General features: G+C 42.0%; 1 protein-coding gene across 6 annotated transcripts in view; it reads right to left on the reverse strand.

The window, feature by feature from the left end:
• Window positions 1-22329, reverse strand: part of LOC143353678 (uncharacterized) — a 448475-nt gene that overhangs the window by 38001 nt on the left and 388145 nt on the right. For all 6 annotated transcript variants that reach the window (XR_013082192.1, XM_076787169.1, XM_076787168.1 and 3 more), the window contains exon 5: window positions 10039-10172. Coding sequence is in view for 5 of the 6 variants with exons in the window: in XM_076787169.1 (XP_076643284.1) it covers window positions 10039-10172 (134 nt within the window). In the remaining variant the exon portion in view is untranslated. The remainder of the gene's footprint in view (window positions 1-10038; window positions 10173-22329) is intronic.

Below are 22329 nucleotides of genomic sequence, written 5' to 3' on the forward strand. Positions count from 1 at the left end.
GTATCTTTGTATACGAGGGTTAATTTAATCAAAATAAAAGTTCTCTACTCGACGGAAGAATATCTGCTTGCCAAAATTTGCGACTAGTAGACGAGGAAGAGGAGGGATGCAGTATCTTTGAGAAGTATACGAGGGTTAATTTAATCAAAATAAAAGTTCCCTACTCGACGGAAGAATATCTGCTTGCCAAAATTCGCGACTAGTAGACGAGGAAGAGGAGGGATGCAGTATCTTTGTATACGAGGGTTAATTTAATCAAAATAAAAGTTCTCTACTCGACGGAAGAATATCTGCTTGCCAAAATTCGCGACTGCTAGACGAGGAAGAGGAGGGATGCAGTATCTTTGTATACGAGGGTTAATTTAATCAAAATAAAAGTTCTCTACTCGACGGAAGAATATCTGCTTGCCAAAATTTGCGACTAGTAGACGAGGAAGAGGAGGGATGCAGTATCTTTGAGAAGTATACGAGGGTTAATTTAATCAAAATAAAAGTTCCCTACTCGACGGAAGAATATCTGCTTGCCAAAATTCGCGACTAGTAGACGAGGAAGAGGAGGGATGCAGTATCTTTGTATACGAGGGTTAATTTAATCAAAATAAAAGTTCTCTACTCGACGGAAGAATATCTGCTTGCCAAAATTCGCGACTGCTAGACGAGGAAGGGGAGGGGACAAGAGGAAATTCGTAATTCAAAGGAGCCCACGGCAGACGCAGCATTAAATCACTCATGACATCGATCCGCACCCTTTTCTCGAAACAATGTTACCATGCCCACGCTGTTCCACCGCGAATCAAGTTCGACCGAGCAGAAATGAACACGGAATTTGTCTCCGTCCTCGTCCCTCTTCCACCACCCTGACAGGCCCAACCCCTTCTCATCCGAGTCCGAACTATGCCTGGGGGATGACAATCGCGGAGAGCCTGCCGGAAACTTTGCCGTGCAACGATACCGGAGGCTCGGAGGCCAAGGAATTACCGAAACACTTAACAAACATGAAACCATTTAGCGGATAGCGACGACGCAACGGTACCTGACAGATGAAGATGTCTAATAGAACCGTGTCTCGTTAAAATGCAGTTCGGAACTTGCCCCGGAACCAACGGAGAACTTGAAATTACTCGGGAATCACGCGCAGACATCGGAACATCCCGAGGGTAGCTTGTAGTCATTTATTCGCGACGGTACTGCGAGAACCTCGTTCACGCGAAATTCGGTTTCGTTAACTAACGACCGGAGACGTACCCGTACACCATTGTAACTTCTAATTTTGGGTTATGAGACTTTGACGTGGTCACCGCCGGCGGCGGAACTTCGGCACTGCGTTCGCGTTTGTTGCAATTAAAACGAACATTCCCGAACGCACCAGAAGAAGTCAGAGTGTTGGGGTCAAGATAAATGATTCGAGTAGACTGCGGCTTTTGCGCGTTTATAGCACCTTTGATCTCTCGCAACTCTGTGTACAAAGACGTTCAAGACCTATTAAACTCGAAGATGATGGTAAAAGTTTGATGAAAAAATGAAAAATTAGAAAAGTCGCAGTCTCTTGTTTCGCTTGCTGACTCGGTCGTCGAGCGTGTTTACGGGTTGACTGGTGCCAAGGTGGACCCTCAGTGGCGGGGATAAAATTTGGACAGTTGCGGCAGAGACCTCCGCGACAGTTACGGAGAGAATACTGCATTAGGCGAGAGTATTCAGTTTTGTCTGTTGAGGCTTTCGGCTGTAAGCTCGTACTGATACTGATACTGATACTGTATCAGTGTGTCCTCTGACGCCCTGATGAAGCTAGCTGCAATGCTTGCGAAACGTTGGGAAATTTCTTCCTTTAGTACACGGCTTAACGTGAAAGTGAAAGTCGATAAATCTCCGATTAGGCGAGAGTATTGTATCGCTGAAAGAGAAAGCACCGAATTTATTTGCACATCTAATTATTTTTCCTCGACAACCCTGTGGATTTTGAAGTCTCGAAGAAGCGTCGCGTGTCGCAACTCACATCGAGGTTAGTTAGAAGCGCGGCTCGAAGAGGACCGAGAGGCTCGTCGAGCGGCACAGGCCAAAGTTCGTGCCGCGACAAAAAACGTGAGGTGTGTCATCAGCGTGTATCCAGGCGGCGCAGACAAGCGAAAGAGCACGTTGAACCGGGGCCACGCAATCCCCTTTCTCGACGAGTCACGTGCAACGCATCTCGGAAACAGGACATGGCCGAGAGTCTGGGTCGGGGGTTGCTCGTGGCATTCTGCCACGGGGAACGAGACGCCGGCGTATGTTCAAACGACAAAAGCACCGATGCGCTTCTTCTCACGGACCTATGACTCGCTCCGAACGCCATACAGACACCGAGGATGTCCTTCGCGCGTCGTTATGCTAATGATCGTTGCCCCGTGATCTTCGCGATCCTCCTTCAGCCCCTTTGACGGGTAACCGACTTCGCAAACTCTTTCGGAAAAAGGTAACAGCTGCCGTTGCACTCTTACGCTTACGGTGGCCCGTGTATGTGTCGATGATTGTGAAAGTGAATGGAGCCCTCCTTTCTTCTAGATAAGTGTGACAATACCGAATCAGAAATTGTAAAGTTTATTTTAAACTGATGTATTTTCTATCTATTCCACTAAAACCTAATAACTTTAGTGTTATTATTTAGCGCATGGTTTATTCTTTAAGTTGCATTAATTTGGATTAAAAATATCTTCCGAAACTTATGAGTTTCTTAATAAATTAACAACGGTGCTGCTAGGGCGGACTTCCCCGGAACTGGGGCAAAACTGCACCTACCTGTTTGAAAATTATTGAATCTTATTTCCTTATATTATGGGGCAAAAGCGGAATTATCGTCGAGGATTTAGGAATTAGCGAATTATTAGTCAAGACATCTCTCACATTCATATTGTTTCTTTTTTGTTGATCCTTTGCCGCAGTTTCCACAAACCCAGTTCATGCAATTGTGATTTCTACCTTACAGTTGGTATATTCGAATAAATAAGAGCCTAGTGCAGATTTGCCCTTTGTACAGATTTACCCCACTGCACCTTATTTGGACTTTTGTGTCTGATTTGACAACGAAATATTTTATCATGATAATATTTCTGATAAAAATGGGTAGATAGAATATGAAACAGTAAAAACATCGGAAGATTCTAAAGATACTGTTACATTATTTCCAATTTCTTGTAATTACATATTCAGATAAAAAATACATTTTTATTTAACGCCTATTTGTAATTTAGAGTAGAACATGTTTATTCCGCAGTCTAATTATATATACTTTATCACTCTACTATATGTATAATTATTAGACTACGGATCTTTATGCAAAATAAAAATGTTCTCCATCAATTACAAAATATAGAAGCCAAATAAAAAGTTCTTTCGTTTTTATATATGATATTGTATATGTGATATATGATTTTATATATGATGCTCCGAAATACTCGGAATGTTCTTCCTGTTTTTGCACACATACTTATTTTCGACATTATCATTGTCACAATAGATGAAAATACTAATGTATTTTGAAGCAAACAATTTTATGTCCAGGTATCTCTAACGTACTGGTTTATTTTAACAAATTTGAAAAATGTGCTCCGACTATGCTCCGCGTAAGTGGTTCACGTGCATTGGTTTCCAGCTATTCACCCGACTCGTTGCACGGGCTTTAGTCAGAAAAGAGTACCGCCATCTTGAATGCGAATTCTCCAGATCGATAGTCTTGCGGTTGAGTTGATTGATCCTACGCGATTTACCATTCATTTATGCGTTCGAGTTCAAGTTACTTTCTGTTGATATTGAAATACTATTAAACTGCACTAGCTTTTACAATTTAACATTTCCGTTAACGTAATTGAAAATCAATCTACAGATTCCTTCTAACGAACGAACAATACCGCAACAAAATACAATTATCTGATTTATTAGACTGCAGATTTTATGCATTTGTGACAAAAGAAAAAATGGGTCGATGCAATTATACAGTCATTACACAGTTATAGTGTTGCAACTAATATACAATTTTTATTTTGCACGAAGTTTCACAGTCTATCAATTGTCTCCAACAGTATACATATTCAAGATGCATATTCAAACGCAGTACGATCAATAATTCCGCAATATATGAACTAATGCGCAAATCGTAGCGCATTAAAACGAGATTCAAAGCCGACAGCGTTAAATCATAAATATGAATTACAAACTGCACGGTCTCGCGGAAAAACAATTAGTTCCCTCGTTTCCGGAGCAGTTTAACCATTAAAATTTTCGAAATCGAGTCCCTCTTGCGCGGCATTCGCGCGCGATAACAATCGCGAGAATTAAATTTTGTTCATTTACGCGACACGACGCCGCCCCGCGCGTTCCACCGTTATATTTTATACGCCGCACTTAATACCCCATTTAACACTCGGATCGTATAATTCGACATGACTAATGAATCGCAGATAATTAAGCCATTATTTGATTCTCGGGGAGGGGCAGGCTCTCGCTCATCGATACCGGGAGCGTTTTTCTTTTCAGAATCGCGGCGTTAATAACGGATAACCGATGCAGAAACGTTTTTCCTTTTTTTTTCGCGTCCCCCCCCCGCCCCCACCCCGTGGATTTATAGTTATGCGCGTGCAGGAGGGAAAGCAAAGAAATCGATTTCTCTAATCTTCCGCGGCAAGTACTGCACTACGGGACCATAAATTCCTGCCAGCCGTTACATCCAGTTACATGCTGCCAGGCGTAAAATAAGGAACCGATAAGAATTGTTAATGGACCGTTTTAACTCGCTTTTTATTGACCGCCGGTCGTCCAGATGTTTGTTATGATCGCCCCGCTGACGACGACTTCAATCACAACCATTGTGCTGAATAATACCCTTCGCTAAATCGAATATTGCGGCAGACCAGTAGGACCGGTAAAAATGTGATTAATTTTTCATCTTCAATCTACGAGAATCAATTACTTTCTTACACACTAACGTGATATTCAACTCCGAAATATTATACATTTATTTCGTACAAACATGTCTAAAAGCATTATTATAGGAATTATAGTAGCATGTGCATACTATTTTATTACTATAAATATTATGCATGCTATTATTAAGACTATTTACATTTTAACATTTAAAAATCCTTTTTCTTATCTTTTCACTTACATTTTATTCAATTTCGGCACCTATCCGTAACTTGTCTATAAAAATTTAAACTTGCATAAACATTCTGTTTCTCCTCCAAGAGTTTCCATGAATTTTATCTTGAGGATTGTGACGGCATCATAGCAATTCGTGGTTTCCAGAATTCGTCGATTGAAACTTTATTTTCAATTCAAAGGTTTCAATCACCATGTTGGAGGTTCATTAACTACTTTGTAAGATGGAGTAAACGCGTCGAAAGAGATGTGGAGATTATTTTGTAGAGTAGAATGTGTTTCAGTTGTTCCTAAATAACGAATAAGCGCACGAATTCAATTCGCACACCTAATATTTAGAGTCAAACGGTGTCTCGCATTTTTCATATCGAACCTCGACGAATGTAACAATGGCTAGAAAGACGAACGTTCCTTTGTAATTAGTTCCTGGCGCAGCAGTCAGCTTAGCGATCCATTTCCGAAGCGTAACCCTTTATCGGATCGAACAACCTCTTACGATTTAATGTCGTGACACCGCCTTCCAATATCCGCTGAAATATATCCGCCGGGTACCATTTTCGACGGCGAGATTTGTCGCTGGGAAAGAGCCAATATGGAAGAATTATCGGCGACCTCTTGTGGCTTTCGAATCACATGTCACTCGTAAGCACTTTCCGTTCCCATCAATTCCCGGCGAGAAGATCAGCAATTTCTAATTATCTTAACGCCCTCGGCCACTTCGGCATCAAACCGATCCTATCTTTTTACTTTCATCACCTTATCGCACAGTTTTCATCATATTCCATCGAACTCCAGAGAAAAAGTCTTGCGGATTTATTATTCTCCAATCGGGCAGTTAGTTTCATCAATTTTTAACAAACAGTGAATTAACTTGCACATCTCAGTGGTAGATTTAACAAAAGTGACTATTTTACAATAATTTACAAAAATAACACGATTGTATCTATCAAAATTTGTGGCCATCTTTTTAATAATATATATCCAAAGAAATCAATTTGTTAAATAATTCCTCATGGATGCATCTTTACAATCTCAATGTTCGTAAATTAAAAATATTAGAATCCGTCATTTTGACGGGTCCCGTAAATCTAGTGTGAAATTATGCGTGCATAGAATTCTTTATGATCGTTTATAGGTGGACGTCACAAAGATGCCGTGTTTTTTTACAGATTTATTACTTTTCTAAAATTATGCGAATATTCGTTGCGCTGGTTCTTTACAGTGATCGTTCACTGTTGATCTAGTGACCATGAGATACAAACAATAGTAATCCAGCAACATTAAATCTATTCAAATTTCTATTTTCGTAGGTGATTCTGTAAATGAAGAATCTACTGGAAGATGTTGTCGCGTGAGAATCAAAGAAAGATACTATTACTCTATATTATTGCAGACTCCTTCTTAGATCTTACTATTAATCTTGGTTAATACAGACTTCTTGCATCTTACAGACGCAACAGATAAAACAGAAGAAGGATGCTTTTCCGTATCAACGTCAATACATTCTAACAAATATTTCCAACGAATTCGAACATATCACTAGCAGACGAACCGCACAGATATTTCCCAATAGCAGCCACTGAATCGTAATCACGCGATCATCCAAACTGGAAACATGCTTACCAACAACGCGCGCGAGACCCGAAAATACCGTGATCCCTTCCGCAAACGAGTCTGACAAACAGAGAGAAATTCCCGGTACGGAACGTTCAATTAACAAATTCTATTAATCCGGCTCCGGTATAATCGATAAACAAGAAAAAGTGAATGTAAACGATACCGGCGCGGATTTTTCACGATCCGTTGCGTTTAATTCTCGCGCGGCCGTGCGTGTACGCGCGTGTACGCAGGTATTGGAGGATTGTAATCTCGGCTACCTCGATACAGCCCTGATAATATATCCGCGGCGGTGACTGTGCCTAGTCGCGATACGTTATTGGAAGAACGCCAATACTCCGATGATTTACCATGAAATCCGCTAGTTATTGCGTGGGAAACGCGGTCTCATTATTTATACGTTATATCGCGCCCGGTACTTTTCCGGCGAGAGGGCCCCGGGAAAATAAAGTGCTGTCTGCGGCTCGATGAAATAAGCGATTTTCGCGGGCGCCGAGCGACGAAACAGAGGGAAACAGAGGGGAAGAGGGACGCAAGAGGGGGGCGAGGAACCCCCGGACGGCAACGAGAAATCGATGTTGAACAAGCGCGCCGAATTATTGCCGGATGTTTGGCAACCGCGTCGACTTACGAGCTTCGCTGTCTCTTGCTGCGAGATAACGCGCGACGCGACCTTCTTGAAAACGAGCGATCGCGACGTCGCGACGTCGGCGTTCGATCACCACTTGAATTCGGATCCCGAGGATCTCGTTGGGATCGTGGGATTGAGATCGGGATCGAGCGTCAGCCTCAGAGGGACGCTGAAGACTGCGTTGGGGTGGCGAATGGATATGGTGGAAGACGCGTGGCTCTAGCGGAAAACGCATAACTGGTTGGACAAAGAGGCACTTGGTTTGTTCCTTTGGAAGTACGGTTTCGATCGGAGATCTTGATTCGGGGTTGATCAGTGTTTCTCGAGAAATTTTATAATTGATTATTTCTCATTTCTCGAGAAAAATTCCAGTATTTCTCGAGAAATTTAAATTTAGGAAAATTCTTACGAATCTCATTTATTTTGTAACATATAAATTCTGAAATTCTCTTAAATTCTTATTTAAAACGATAGAAAAACTGAATACTGAATGGGGCAATGAGTTTCTTGTTGTTATTAAAGAAGAAATATCTAAAAGAAGAGACAAGATTGTTGTATCCCTTATAAGTTATCTGCATAATCCAGAATCTCTGCAAAAAGATTCAGAAGATACATTTTTTTATTTAACATCCAAGGCAGATATGTATAAAATGGCAAAACAAATTCTAAGCAGACTTTTTGGAAAATATAACAACGATTCTTACGAAAATAGTGAGAAACTTTCAGATTCTCAGAATGAGGAACTATCGCTGGAAAAACAGTTAGAATTAGAAATTGCAGATAGCCTTCAAGAATTTTGTGTCAAGAGTTTAGCGGCAGAAGAAAATAATTTCCGGACTCTAAGAAAGGAATTCGAAATTTTTGAGTCCACTGGAGAAAGGATACCCAATCTTCAGCAACTTTTGGATGTTCTGTATACGATAAAGCCAACATCCACACAAAATGAAAGAAGTTTTTCTACGGCTACAGATTTTGTTACAAAAAAAAAAAAAAGAAGTAGATTGTCTGATTCTACATTAGACGTATTATGCTTCTTAAGAAGTCATTTCAAAACAAAAGCGTAATGTTTCACTTTATAAAAGTTTGGTAAAAGTTTCCCAATATTTTTTTATTTTATTAAAAATTCTCGAGAGTTCTCGAGAAATATAGTCTTATTTCTCATTTCTCGAGAAATGAAAAATGTTGAGAAATCAGGAACACTAGGGTTGATACGTTCACTGGGCCTTTAGTATCCCGAGGAATATTAACGTTACCGCAGATGTGCGGTCTCGAATATCGCTATATTAATTTCAGAATTAACACTTCATTAAAATATTTTTTATCCCGGTTTTAATTGCTTTCACAATATACAGTGTATCCCACGAGCTCTGTTCACTCCATCATCTTGGTTATTTCAAACAATACGAGCAAATGTTAATTACAGAAATTGTAGGGTTTAAGAAACTACATAATGTGGTATAAAAGATTCTTGCAAGGCGTAGAGAAGATATAGAGGTCACCTTTGTTTTTTTTTTAATGAAATGTCCAATTTTTTATGCTAGATTTCGATAGATTTACGTATTCTGAGTATGCTACCTCAACGCGTTCAGATTAACCCTTGTGCGAGCTAAAATGAAATACGTGTAATGAAATGAGGTGATTGGAGAATGGTAACGAAATAATTATTATTCTATTACATAGTTCATTGAACGGATTATAATAAACCGAATAAATCTACAATTCACGTTGACAGCGTTCTCCGTTACGTGACCAAGAATAAGTTTGAAAAGTGTTTACAAATTAACAAAATCTGAACCGAGTGCAAACACCGGCTGCGTTCCATCCACGCGGCTTAATGATTTTTTAATATTGTAATTTGCATGTGCAGCAGCGCACGCGAGTAAGTATCGTTACGTTCCCGCGGGGACCGTACGTAAATTACACCGTTTCATTTTCTGCGCGTTGTTTACTCTCAATTATTTTAACACGGTAGTTGTTATTGTTAATAAAAGTTGAACAGGCCGGACGGGGGAATCGAAGTAGCGAGAAATTGATTGGGTTCGCGTGTTCCATTATGCACGATCGGCGAACAAAAATATTCACGTTCGATCCGAACGCTCTGGATTTGTATTCCACGGATTTTTCCATACTAACGATTTCGAGTGTTTCCACTATGTATAAGCTTACCGGGCTTTAATTAAATTGAAGCGTATTGCGCAAATATCGCGGCCGAAGCTGCGAAATTAAAAGAGCAATTGATACGCCGACGGGATTCGTGATGAAGCCGGCAGCCTCGGTTTCACCGGGTTGCGGAAATTGTAGACGCGGCCGGCAGATGCGCTACTTTTATTGAAAAACGGCAAGCTGTTATTTATCACTAGACTGCGGATGAAAAATACAAATTTTCTACTGAAATTGCAACAGACTAGGCTAGATAGAATACAAATTTCCTTATTTAATACATCCAATGTCGTTATACTGTCAATATATGATTTTTCTACATATGTCGCCAAGGCATGGATAATAAACGTCGCCGAATTGTCCCCACTACCGCGGTGTACATCCCGTGAGGGGCCGCGAAGCTCGAGAGACTTCGAACGCCGAGGAGTGTAAACATAACATGGCTCGGGTATGTCTCGTGGACGATTCGTGACTATAATGACCATAATACGAAGTTCTTTTACCTGGCCAGTTCTCTCTGAAGGTGATGGACTCTCGAGCGTGCTCTCTCGGCTTCAGCCGTAGCATCGCGGACACGAGCTTCGGCTTCCATTCGTTGTCGTCGTTCGCGGTCCACATCTCGTTGCGTAGCCTCTCGCTGCAACAAACAAATTAACGTTCCTGTCATTTAAAACGTCAAACATTCCCCGACCGATATCCGCAATAAAATAATTTTGCATCGGCGACAAAATCCTTCTACTTTTACTAGAGACTCGCCGTAGTTCAAAATCGTAAGAATCGACCTACGGAGATCTGCAGAAGGAGATAATTCACTCGTAGCGTGTTCAAAATTTGTCTGATTCCTTCAACGCTCCCCTACAGCCGCACTCGCGCAAGATCATTCGATTCCTATCGAACCAGTTTTCCCCGGCGTCATCCAGGGCCGTCCCACTGCCCTCCATAGTGATTGCCAAGCAACCGGTGCTCCCCGTTTCCTTCGATTCACATGCAAATGTCTGTCTGTTCGAGATCGTTGCTCTTTCATCCGGGTGTTTCACTTTTTCAACACATTCTGCAACGTTTCCCTCGATAATTTCCGCCGGTGATTTCACCCTCCCTCCCACGTCCCCCCTCCCCGCGGGGGGCTGCGATGCACGCACGGAAAATTTTATCGGGTCTCCGTCGACGCTTTTCGGGCTCGAACGAGCATAAGCGTGCGGGTTTTATTGCCCCACGGGCAACATCCACGGAACGCGAAATGAATCGTAAAAAAAGAAGAAGAAAAAGAAAAAAGAAAAGTCGAAGAAGGAAGGAGCTTAACGAGCAAATAAAACTTCTGTTAGGACTGTTCCAGGCAAATACGCTCTATTTACGATTCGCTTTCCCGTTAGGATAACGCTGATCTGCAGCGATAACCGGCTCCTTTCTTTGCTCCGGCTTCCGGAGCCGCGTTCCATTCGTCCGCGATTCCTTCTGGAATCGCCGTTGCAGATTTTACGGCGGGCCCGGAGCCTCGAGTTTTCTTGCGCTTAAATCAGAACGAAACGGCCTGAAATGAGGAACGGGAATCGTTTATGCAAATCCGTCGATAGGAACGGTCGCCGAATTGAATAAAACGCTACCGATGTTGCACGCCGGTTTCTCTTTTCCGCGGCAAAAGGTAAATCGGCTTTTGCAAGTTTATTTGCTCATTGCAGACAGGATATTACCAGACCGCATCGATCTCAAGAGACAGGTGCCAGGTCGAAGTGTTTGTATTGAATTATTCTCTGGAGTTCTTTTAATCTTCCTACAATTTTCCATTTTATCTATGCAATTTTGTATTCGTTTGTATTCGAAGTACAGAGTAGCGAAGACGTCGTAAGAATTTCAGAATACTGCTACGCTGATCCGAACTTGTTAAAACTGGCAAGAGAACAAACACATTTTATTCGACTCCTGTTCTGTCCAATTTTATACGGAAAGTTTTTATTCTGCGCAAAGATCCGCAGCCCAGTGATCACCGCGGTTATCCATCTTTATAAACTATGAACTAACTGCAACGATTCTATGGGAACCATTTTCACTCGGCGTTTCACCACTTTAATCACCCTGTCCGTTCCGTTTTTCACGTAATATTGGAAATTAATGGAAAAACTGATTGCGCTCGCGAACACGCACACGTCCGCTTCGATCAACGTTACTTCTCGATAGTTCCACTGCCGACGATTTTATCAGTAAAAACGTTGCCGTCCGAGAACGCACGAAAAGTTAATTATTTTCTCCAAATGCGAAAATAAATCGAGCCTCGAACCTCCTAAACTCGAGAACCGCCTGGCCGTCATTATGAATTTTCCGTCCGTAAAGATCGATAACCGCGATCGCTCTCCGGAATCGAAACGATTCCGGGAGTTAGGCGGGATGTCGGACATTTTCTTGATTAAACCAAGATGCAAGTTCGACTGCGGATCCCGGAGGTGGGGGCAAAAAAGGGGGAAAAAAAAGAAAAAGAGAACGAAGCTCCGGAGGAGGATGGAGAAGAGCTCGTCGATCTTCGTCCGGCTGGTGGGAGGAATTATTCATGAATTTAAATCGGAGCGTTGCACGGTACATTGATTGCACCCTTTCGATTTTGTGCGCGGCTAGAATCGGCTGCCGGCTCCGGCCCTATCAATAATTGCGCTCGTCCAATGTGCCGAAAGCAGTATTTCACGCGATTTAACTCTCGTCGGCCGTTCCGCCTACGGGCTAATAAATTATCCGAGCCTCCGGGAATTTGAAAATGTGTCGACCGTTTCGTATCGGTTATTCCGAGTCGAATATTCGCCGTAGGATCCCTAGGACTCGGCCAGGCGTCCCTTCATTCCCTTAACGTTTCAATTCCCCCGGATTGCACCGGGACTTCTGTTACCTCGCGACGCTCCGCAGGATCTCGCAGGATTCCCGCTCGTATCCTTCGGATTTCCCTTACTTCCCTGCATCGTGTCTCTCTCTCTCTCTCTCTCTCTCTCTCTCTCTTATCGCACCGATCATGCTCAACCGGCATTTTCGTGTCCATCGACCTGCCACGCAAATCCGACGAAATCATGTGGTCGAATAAACGCCGTTTCCAGGAATAAATTTTCACGGAGCGTCTATCAAAAAGTGTACACGAAAATGGCAATTTGTTCGATGGTGGTAGGTTTACTGTTAACGGGGTATTCTGTTTTTTCTAGCGGAGATCCGTCAATATTTTCTTATTGTTTTGTCGTGCCCAAAGCCGTCGGTAGTTTGACTTCAAACTGTCGCCATTTCGTGAATAATTGAGATTTTTTATTTTCTTTGGTTCAGACCATAATTGCGTTCACACTGATTAATAAACAGCTTCGGATCACAGTGGAAAGATCCGAGTGGTGGTAACCGTCGACTCGTGTTCTTCAAAGCGTACCCTATAAAAAAAATAGATAACTCGCGTAATTTTGTTCACTTTCACATGAAAAAAATCGCACACATACTTCCAATACCAGCAAATATGTGTGCAAAATCCTAATGCGGAAGGTCCAACAGTTTTTCCGAAAAAAATTCCGCAAGACTTCGTGCAGGAACGAGCTCGAAAACCAGAATACACCCCCTACGTTTTCCCGTTCGTCTCGCATGCGGTGGGCTCGCCGAAGAAAATAATCGACGATGGTTGTAGTGGTTGCAATCGGAAGGAGGCTCTATTGAAGAGAGTCAGGTGAAAGGCGTTTAAGGCGAGGGTCCACGCGAAAGATATCGCGGAATACAATCTGGTAAAAGCCGACTGACCACGGCGTAGAGGGCTTAAGGGATGGTCCGTCCGGATTTATGGAGCCTTAAATCCCGGCGAACGTTCTTTGCCCCCTCCCCCACCCACCCCCCTTCGAACGCCATTCTTCTATTCGGGGGTTGCTACTCCTCGGGACGTAATGCGATCTCCTTGTCCTTCCTTGCGAGTTGCGAGTCAACGAAAGCCGCCATTGCTAGGGGTTGCACAGAGGGTGGCGGAAGCTGACACGTTTGACTTTCGAACTTTCCCTTTCCGCGTGGGGATTTTAATGGTACCGGCTGGGGAAGTTTAAAAGATGCGATCCACCCCTGTTCCTTCCCCCTAATAGAAAACACATTGAAAGTTTCGTATAAAAACAGACGTGGCCTTCTACGATCCCGCGAAGTTCGATCCCGAAGTTAGAGGACCTTATTCGAAGTTTGGATCGAGAGATCTGATCATTGTTAAATCCTTCGGATTACCAAAATAGTCTTGTCACTTTTTTCTTTGTTGTTCGATACTTTAGTTTAGCCGATTGTATTTAACTCATCATTTCACCTCAAATAAGTACACACACGACGGAATCGTAGAGAATAATAATAATGACAGGGGTTGGGAAAAATGTGCAAGACATCTCAGCTGAAGGAGACGGTGCTATATTTGTACAATCGTAAACAATCAACGCAACGAAAAGACAAATACTTCAATTTATAAGTACAACACCTTCTTCGAATGTGAAAATCAGAGACGAAATCAGACACGTTAAAAATAATATTATCCATTCAGTGATTCAGTGAAAAATGTGTCGAGTTGACACGAGCGTCGGGTATAAGGGTTAAAGAATGAATATTCGACAAGAATATTTTTCATCTATGCATATGTCCAACTACACGTCTCTTGTATTATTATGATTCGAAGAGATACTTCGGTGGCTTCTTTTACCTTCTTACAAAATAAGTCTCACTATTTTTAACCCTTAGCTCTCGAATGGCGACTGTAAGGCGCCACTAAAAATTGCTGTATCATTATTCGAAATATTTTTTACATTGTCAAATTTGTTGGTATTTAATAGATTACTAAACATTTCAGTATTGTACGAGTAAATTGTACCATTTTCGTATGTATAACACGAAAAAAAATGTATACAAGGGAAATATTCTAGGTCGGAAGAAAAGTTTTGTTTGGTTTGGAGTTAACACTAGGTTTACGGAGTACTAAAAGTGACTGTTTTACATTACTTTATAAAAATAACATGAATGTATCGATCAAAGTTCGTAGCCATTTTTTAAATAATATGTACCCAAAGAAATCAATTTGTTAAATAATTGCTCATGGATGCATTTGTACAATCTCTATATTTGCAATTTAAAAATATTAGAATCCGTCATTTTGACGGGTCCCGTAAATCTAGTGTTAAATTATGCGTGCATAGAATCCTTTATGATCGTTCATAGATGGACGTCACAAAGATGCCGTGTTTTTTTTACAGATTTATTACTTTTCTACAATTATGCGAATATTCGCTGCGCTGGTTCTTTACAGTGATCGTTCACTGTTGATCTAGTAACCATGAGATACAAACAGTAGTGACCCAGCAACATTAAATCTATTCAAATGTCTATTTTCGTAGGTGATTCATTCAATTTAAAAATATTAGAATCCGTCATTTTGACGGGTCCCGTAAATCTGGTGATGAAATAGCTTCGAGTGCAAAGGGTTAATATTTTCCCAATAAAATTGAATATTTTCCCAATAAGATTATAGGTACGCTTTAAAAGGTAAAATCAACTATTTACTGTTCTCTATTTCAAATACTATTAGCCCAGCACTGGTTAAAAGCTGCATCCGCTCGTCCCTAAGATGGCGCGATTTCTGCATGATCCTTCTTCCGTACGTGTCAGAAAGGAAACCGGGGAAGTTCAGTGTGGTCGTCTATCTCTTCTTTGCCGCTTCCGACGCGTGAAATCTCGCGATGAAAGTCGAGCAGGGGAAATCGCGCGGACTTTTGGCGATCGTTTTTCTATGCGGCGAAAAACCGAGCTAACCAGATGCAGAATAAGACGTTCGAAAACTGGATCCATCCAGTCCCGTTCTTGCCGTTCGAGCGTACAGGAACCGGCGCCGATCGATGTGCGAGGGTCGGTCGCATGCGAGGCACGCGCATCCAACAAGAAGAGCGTATGCGAACGAAGAAATCTTGAAGTTCGCATTTGATTCGACAGTCTCCTCCCGATCGGCGCCGCCCGGTTTTGCTATCCCATACTGTCTCTTTAATAATAAAAACAGCAGCGAGACGTCGTGTCTCCGCATTCGTTCACGGCTTCACAAGCAAAAATGAAACTGTCGCGGCGAAACCGTTCGCAACTTTGCGAAACGTACTCCGGGATCTGGTAAACAGAGATTCCCGATAACTAGATTGCGCATGTTTGCGCTGTTTATAGCGGCTCGTAACCCATCAACCTTGTTAAACGAAAAGTTTTAATTGAGCTCGGCGGTACGTATACGCGATATTATGGCAGAATAAAATGGCCCTTGCGGGAAAGAAAATTCCGCCGTGGTTCACCTTCTTTTTCTTCGAAATCGGCGTCGCCAGCTGGGAAATTTACATAAACGACCGCGGCGCGGCTGATAATTAATATTTAATTACGGTAAATGAGTTCTCTTCGCTCGTTGAACGGCCGAAGGCGATCGCAACTGGTCTGGGTAACAGTGTTCGAGAGTAATGGGGGAGCTTAACATATTCTAAAAGGAATAGCACAGCTTACACAACGAGCGGGAAGGTGGGCACGTCGATCGATAGCCGCGCGTGAGTTTCATCCCGGACACGTGCACCGTGCGAAAAACGAAAGACCGTAACAAGATTCGCCGGTAACCAATCTGTGTGTCGAAAGGATTCGCGGGTCGATTAGCCAATCGTCCCCGCGCTTCAACAACGTCTTCGTTTCAATCGTCATCCGCGCCACTCGAGGCTTCTCCTTTCACGTTCAATTACACGCCACGAATTAATCATCCCCCTTCGCAAGCATTTCAAATGAAAGAACCACGCCGGACTTCTTCGAAATCTACACAACAAATCCGTACTCTAATCGACTTTGAAGAATTTTATTGTATCGCGAGGATGCTCTCGATGAAAGGTCCATTCAAGAGCAGACACGTGGTGAAATGCACTAAACATTTTCGTACATTAGAAACGCGACAAGGAACAGTTCGAATTTTTCGGGGATGTCAGATGTTGCCAATGGAAGTTAGTTTTTGCGAATGTCAATTTTCAAAGTCTCAGAAGCTGGATTGCACACTCATTTCGAACGGTATCCAGAATAAACTAGATAAAAAAGGCAACCGAGAATGAAACTTAATATTAGCTCCGACATAGGGCTGGTCGACATTCTTGTCCTTTGTATCAGGTAACCGGATCGTTCACCTTACAAAGGGATGATTTGCATTCTCGCGTCTTCGATGTGTCTCAGGGAGTCCTTTACCTGCTCCGAAGCACCGATCTACCCTCTCAGGTGGTACGATTATATTACAGTTTGTTTAAAGTTAGAGATATATTATTTCCAGTTGGGGAAAGACAGATTATGCGAATTTACCCTTAAATGAAATTTTCACGATATGTATAGGGCAAGGGACCCAATTACTGTGGGGGTACCAATTACTGTACCTACATTAATTACACTTATTTTTAAAGCATAATGAATAAAAGAGACATTAAATTTTGTCCCTTAAAATCAGTTGATGTATATGTTACATATCTCTTTTTTAACATTAATTACGCTTTAAAAGCAAGTATACTTAATGTAGGCATAGTAATTGGTACCCCCATACTAATTGGTTACCATAGTTGATACAAAATTTTTCACGTCATGTAGCAAACTAATTGTTCTAACTCCTTAAAAAAAAACCGAAGTCGTATGGTCCACTATTAAAAAAGTAATCCGAACATTACTGTGATTCATTGCAGCTAATAATCACATAATTTATACTGTTACAGTATGCACTATTACTTTGGAGCTTTGATTACTCAAAGATTAATTACTTTTTCCGTTCGAAGACAAAATGGAGTCACATTAGCCCGCTTTTTCACAGTCGGTCGGTACGTAATCTCACTTCGTCAATGACTATAGATAGCATCGTCGATTTAGAGACCCTTCAATTATTTCTAGATCAGCATTATGTCAAACCGAGTTACTGCCACTAAATTTCTCAACACACAGAGTTGTTTCTTTATTTGTCTCCATTAGTGTTCCCACTTTTTTTCGGAATGGTCTACGCTACAGATTCAGATAGCGTGCAATCATTTCGGCATCTAGATCGCATCAATCATCGAGTCGCCAAATCTTTCGTCAACACGCTTATTACACGTACTCGTGAAGACCTCGTAAAATCGATGCAATGTACTTAGTGTAACGAATGCTGAAACAGATACGGTTTACTATAGCGATCATTACATTCCGACAGTCTCCTAACAACCCCTCCCTTCAGTTATTTCCGTAAGGGTTGTTCTCGGAGGGGAGTTTTACGTTAGGACGATTTTACATTGCACAAGTCGCCGTAACAATATCATACAATGACATACAGGGTGAGTCCGAAGAAACAGATCACCTAAATATCTCCGTGACTTTTCGTTGTACGAAAAAACTTCTTAGGACAAAGTTACACTGTTTGAAGGGCCATATGTTCAAGGTCGTTTTTTATGAGATTTCAAGGTCATCGATGTTTTTTTAAATGGAATGTTGTATTTTGTAGCTGACAAAATAACGAATTCATCCATGTAACACAATATGTCCTACAAATGACCTTCAACTACAAATGAGCTTCATTTGCTTTATTTCTGTTACGCAAAATGTTCAAAAATATTCCCTTGAGCTGCTATACATCCAAATCGATCGCAATACACAACATACTAACAGATTCGGTGTTGACAGGAAGACATTTATGATATACCTTCACCTATACGTTCGTACAGAATCGTGTTCATCAACTACTAATTACTGTGAAGACTTCCTTGCTATCAGATTTCCACTGTTTCTAAGATTTCTAATCTATCAGTTTATCGATGAACGTTTCACAATGCGTTACTCGAAGGAAGACAAGATTGACATGATTTTCATTCATGGAGAAAGTCGACAGTGTTTAAGAGAAGCAGTGCGGTTGTACAAGAACCGATTTCCTAATCGTAATTGTCCATCAGTTTCCGTTCACTCCAATTTGATAAATAAATTCCGTGAAACTGGTAGTGTTGAAAATAAAAAATGCACGAACGTGAGGACTTCACGGCTAAATGAACGTATAGCAGCTTAAGGGAATATTTGTTAACATTTTGCGTAACAGAAATAAAGCAAATGAATCTTACCCGTTGAATTTTATTTATTCCATTTTTCTGGGTTGAAGGTCATTTGTAGGTCGTATTGTGTTGCATGGATGAATTCGTTATTTTGTCAGCTACAACATTACGATAACAAAGATATATCATTCCGTTTAAAAGAACATCGATAATCTTGAAATCTCATTAAAAAAAAATGACCTTGAAGATTTTTCCCTTACACCGTTACACATGGCCCTTCAAACAGTGTAACTTTGTCCTAAGTTTTTGTGTACAACGAAGAGTAACGGAAATATTTAGGTGTTCTGTTTCTTCGGGCTCACACCTGTATAACGATATATTGTTGAAGTGCATTATTGCTCTAGAAAAATGAGAATCGTGACCGGATAAGGGTGTATCTGATAAAATGGCATGTGTCTCAGTGTTGGGCTCGAAAACTCGGGAAAGGTGAAGGGAACCTCGCTAACCCAGTGGTCGCTGTCAAGCAGGCATTCCTCTCACCTTTTCCCCATTAGTATTCCCGGTTTTTTCGGCGGGTGCGGACTGCATCCACGGTTCGAAGTCCCTGGTGACTCAGTGGCGGTCGCGTGCGTTTTATTCGGGGCACGTGCGTGCCGAGGAAGCTGGCAGAAGGAACTCCGCCGGCGGCCAATCGACGGTCATCGAGTTAGAAGAGAGGGGTTTTGGTGCTCGGTGATCGAGCAACAAATAATTAATGAACAACTGCGACCGATCGGCCGCGAATCGTTCTCCCCGCGCCACGACCGAGAGAGAGAGAGAGAGAGAGAGAGAGAGAGACCCTGAATAATTCACCGCTGACGAAATTCTCTCGCCCTCGATCCGGATTTGCCCGCTCGGGAAAGGGAAAGTAAAAGCTGGAAAGGCAGGTGAACGTTCCGGGAAGCAAAGGGGATTGATAGCTCGGTCACGTGCCGCTGATCCTCGCCACTCGTCGCTACCTAGGAATCGCGATAAATCTTGCAGGCTTCGCACCTTCGAGCATCTGAGGGATGGCCCGAAGGGACTGTCAATGCGATAGTCATTCGGCTGCTAGTCGCTCTGTTACGACCTCCTTGGAGACAATTAGCCGCCCCTATTAAAGGACCGAGTCGCCGTTCAACGATTATGAAACGGCCTGAAGGATTCCGGGTACTGATCGTTTGCTCGATTTTTACCTATTTGTTGTTTGACTGGTGGCTGGACATCAATTTTCACAGAACTCTTATATTGAGCTGATATTTTTAATTCTCCGCCAATGTCGTGTTGACCATTTTTTTTTTCATAACCACTCGTCGAATTGGTTATTGCAGAAAGATTTAAATATGCGGGTAATATATTATTCGTGCCTTGATATATTTTTAGATTTTTTTCGGAAGATCGACTCAATAAGAAGTCAGGCCTGGGAACGAGGATCCTTAACACGAACCACGAAAATGCATGATAATGAAAAAGCATGTAGGAGTAATATTGCTAGTTTAAATATGCATTACATTTTATAAAATTAATATGAATATACCTAATTCGAGGACTGTAACAATGAGCCTGAATGGAATGCTGAATATCTTTGAATATCTCCGAGACTAGAGCGCGGATAAAAAAAAATACATCCTACGAAAATTGCTGGTCTTTTTACGTACAATAAGATCCCATGATAAAAAATATAGGTCTTCATTTGAAAAAACAAAGTTGACCTTCAAATGACCTTGAAAACTCCACCCAAATAAAAAAACTGATACTGCCCCTCTCTTTCCACCTCGAAACCCTTGAACACGTGTTTTACACTTTTTTAATATCTTTCATACTTTTCGAGCTATTCGGCTGGAAAGTTTCCAAATGAACACTCTGTATAATAAACATGTGATAGCACACATTTCGTTTTATAAGATTCGCATTCTAAAATCGGACATTGCATACGCAACCACCTAATAGAATTGCATTCAGAAGAATGCAGGAAAATGGACACGAATATTACAAACAACAACAAGTGGATCTTCAAGTTCTGAATTCTGGTCATTCGTTGAAGACTGCAGTCAGCAACGAAACATTCTCCGATGACTTTTGCACCGGCGCGGCGCGGGGCCCTTTGAAGAATGTTTTGACGAGTGATGCGCACCGGGCTGCGTTCACGAATGGCGAGAAAGAACGTTTGTGCGACTCGTTATGCGAATACGAACCCGCAGGGTCGTTGCGCGCGTTGGTACCACTGTTCGTTGTAGCGGACACGAGTCGCCTTTCTCTTTTCTGGCTTTACGGTCCATTCTGTGCTTTTGCTTCCTATTGTTACCGGGTAATCGTTTAGTTCTGTTAAACGGCCCGGGCAATGGTTTCACGGTCGCTTCCTTCTGCTTCTTCATCTCTTGTTTCCAGGGAACGATCTTACCCGGCTGTATCGGCGTGGATGGAATTTATCAGCCGGCACGTAAACGCGGTAACAGGAAAGCTACAGCAGCTACTCATTCCAAAATTGTTTCCTGATCTAAACCGAACGGAGCTGCACGATCTTAGTCAGTTCGCCTATTCTCTCCACTGGGTGTATGCTGCGTGCTTACACGCGCTGTCATTTACTACAATCGACGCGGTCGCAAGAAAATAGTAGCCCTGCACGATCTATGTCACAGCACCGGCCTGAGGGTTGGGCTTAAATCAAGACTTTACTGTACCTGGTGAATTGCTAAACATTCGATCATTCGAAAGGTCTTCGATACTCGAAGGTTTCCACAAACACCGAGGTTTATCCGCGTAGTAGCGTTCAATCTCTGAACATGCCCATGGAGTTTCATATTAATCTCTCGCAGGCTTTTGGATATTTTCAGTCGAGCCTTTCACTGCCTACAGACTGAAACGCTTGAATCTTTTGCGAACGAGCGTTTTAATATTTACAACGACCGATTCAATCGTTAGATCTGTATGGACATTAATGCACAACTGTGTGCATTAACGCGAATCGGCGAATCGCATGACAAGGAGGTGGAACGGAATCGCGCGCGATTCAGATCATCAAAGTAGACCCAGACTTTTACGAACGCGGCCTGCATGAAAGTATGAATGCTTCATTCATCGGCGCGGAAAACGGCCAGTGAATGGGTGTCTCTCATGAATGTAGATATCCGTGCGGTGATACCTGCGGGAGGGCTTAAATGGCCCGTGAGCCTCCTCGCTACCTTTTTCCTTTGGTTCGACATCTGTATCGCCGCTCTCATCGAAGCTACTGTCTTCCGCTAAACCGGAAGCCTCCGGATGGCCATTTTCTATCGCGAAAATGGAAACCGCACGACGAACGGAATGCCGAACGTTTCCCGAACATCGGACCGCCTCGTTTTATCGTTTACAACTCCCAGTTCCCGTGTTACAATTTATCGATTGTTCGTATGTGCATATTGTACATTACTATTAGACTGCGGACCTTCATGCGAAATAAACGTGGTCAGTAATTGACAGCGACACTTCTATTCTGAATAATTTTAATAAGCTGAAAATAATACAAAAATTTTAAATTCTCATTTTTCTCATAAATGCATAAAATACTATTTGTCGATTATTGTATATCGTATATTACCGAAGATATAATCCGAAGAAACTGAGGTTGGTTTCGGACATGTTTTTACTGTTCCTTCAGACACGCAGGTTCCAATGATCATACTATACACGAAGCTACGGATATTATTAAATAAACATTCTATCTCCTAAACTTTGTTAAGCAAGCTGCGAACGACATTTCTCCCGGAGGAGCATTTTCCACAAATTTGT

This window comes from Halictus rubicundus, chromosome 4 (assembly GCF_050948215.1).
Source record: "Halictus rubicundus isolate RS-2024b chromosome 4, iyHalRubi1_principal, whole genome shotgun sequence".
NCBI lineage: Eukaryota > Metazoa > Arthropoda > Insecta > Hymenoptera > Halictidae > Halictus > Halictus rubicundus.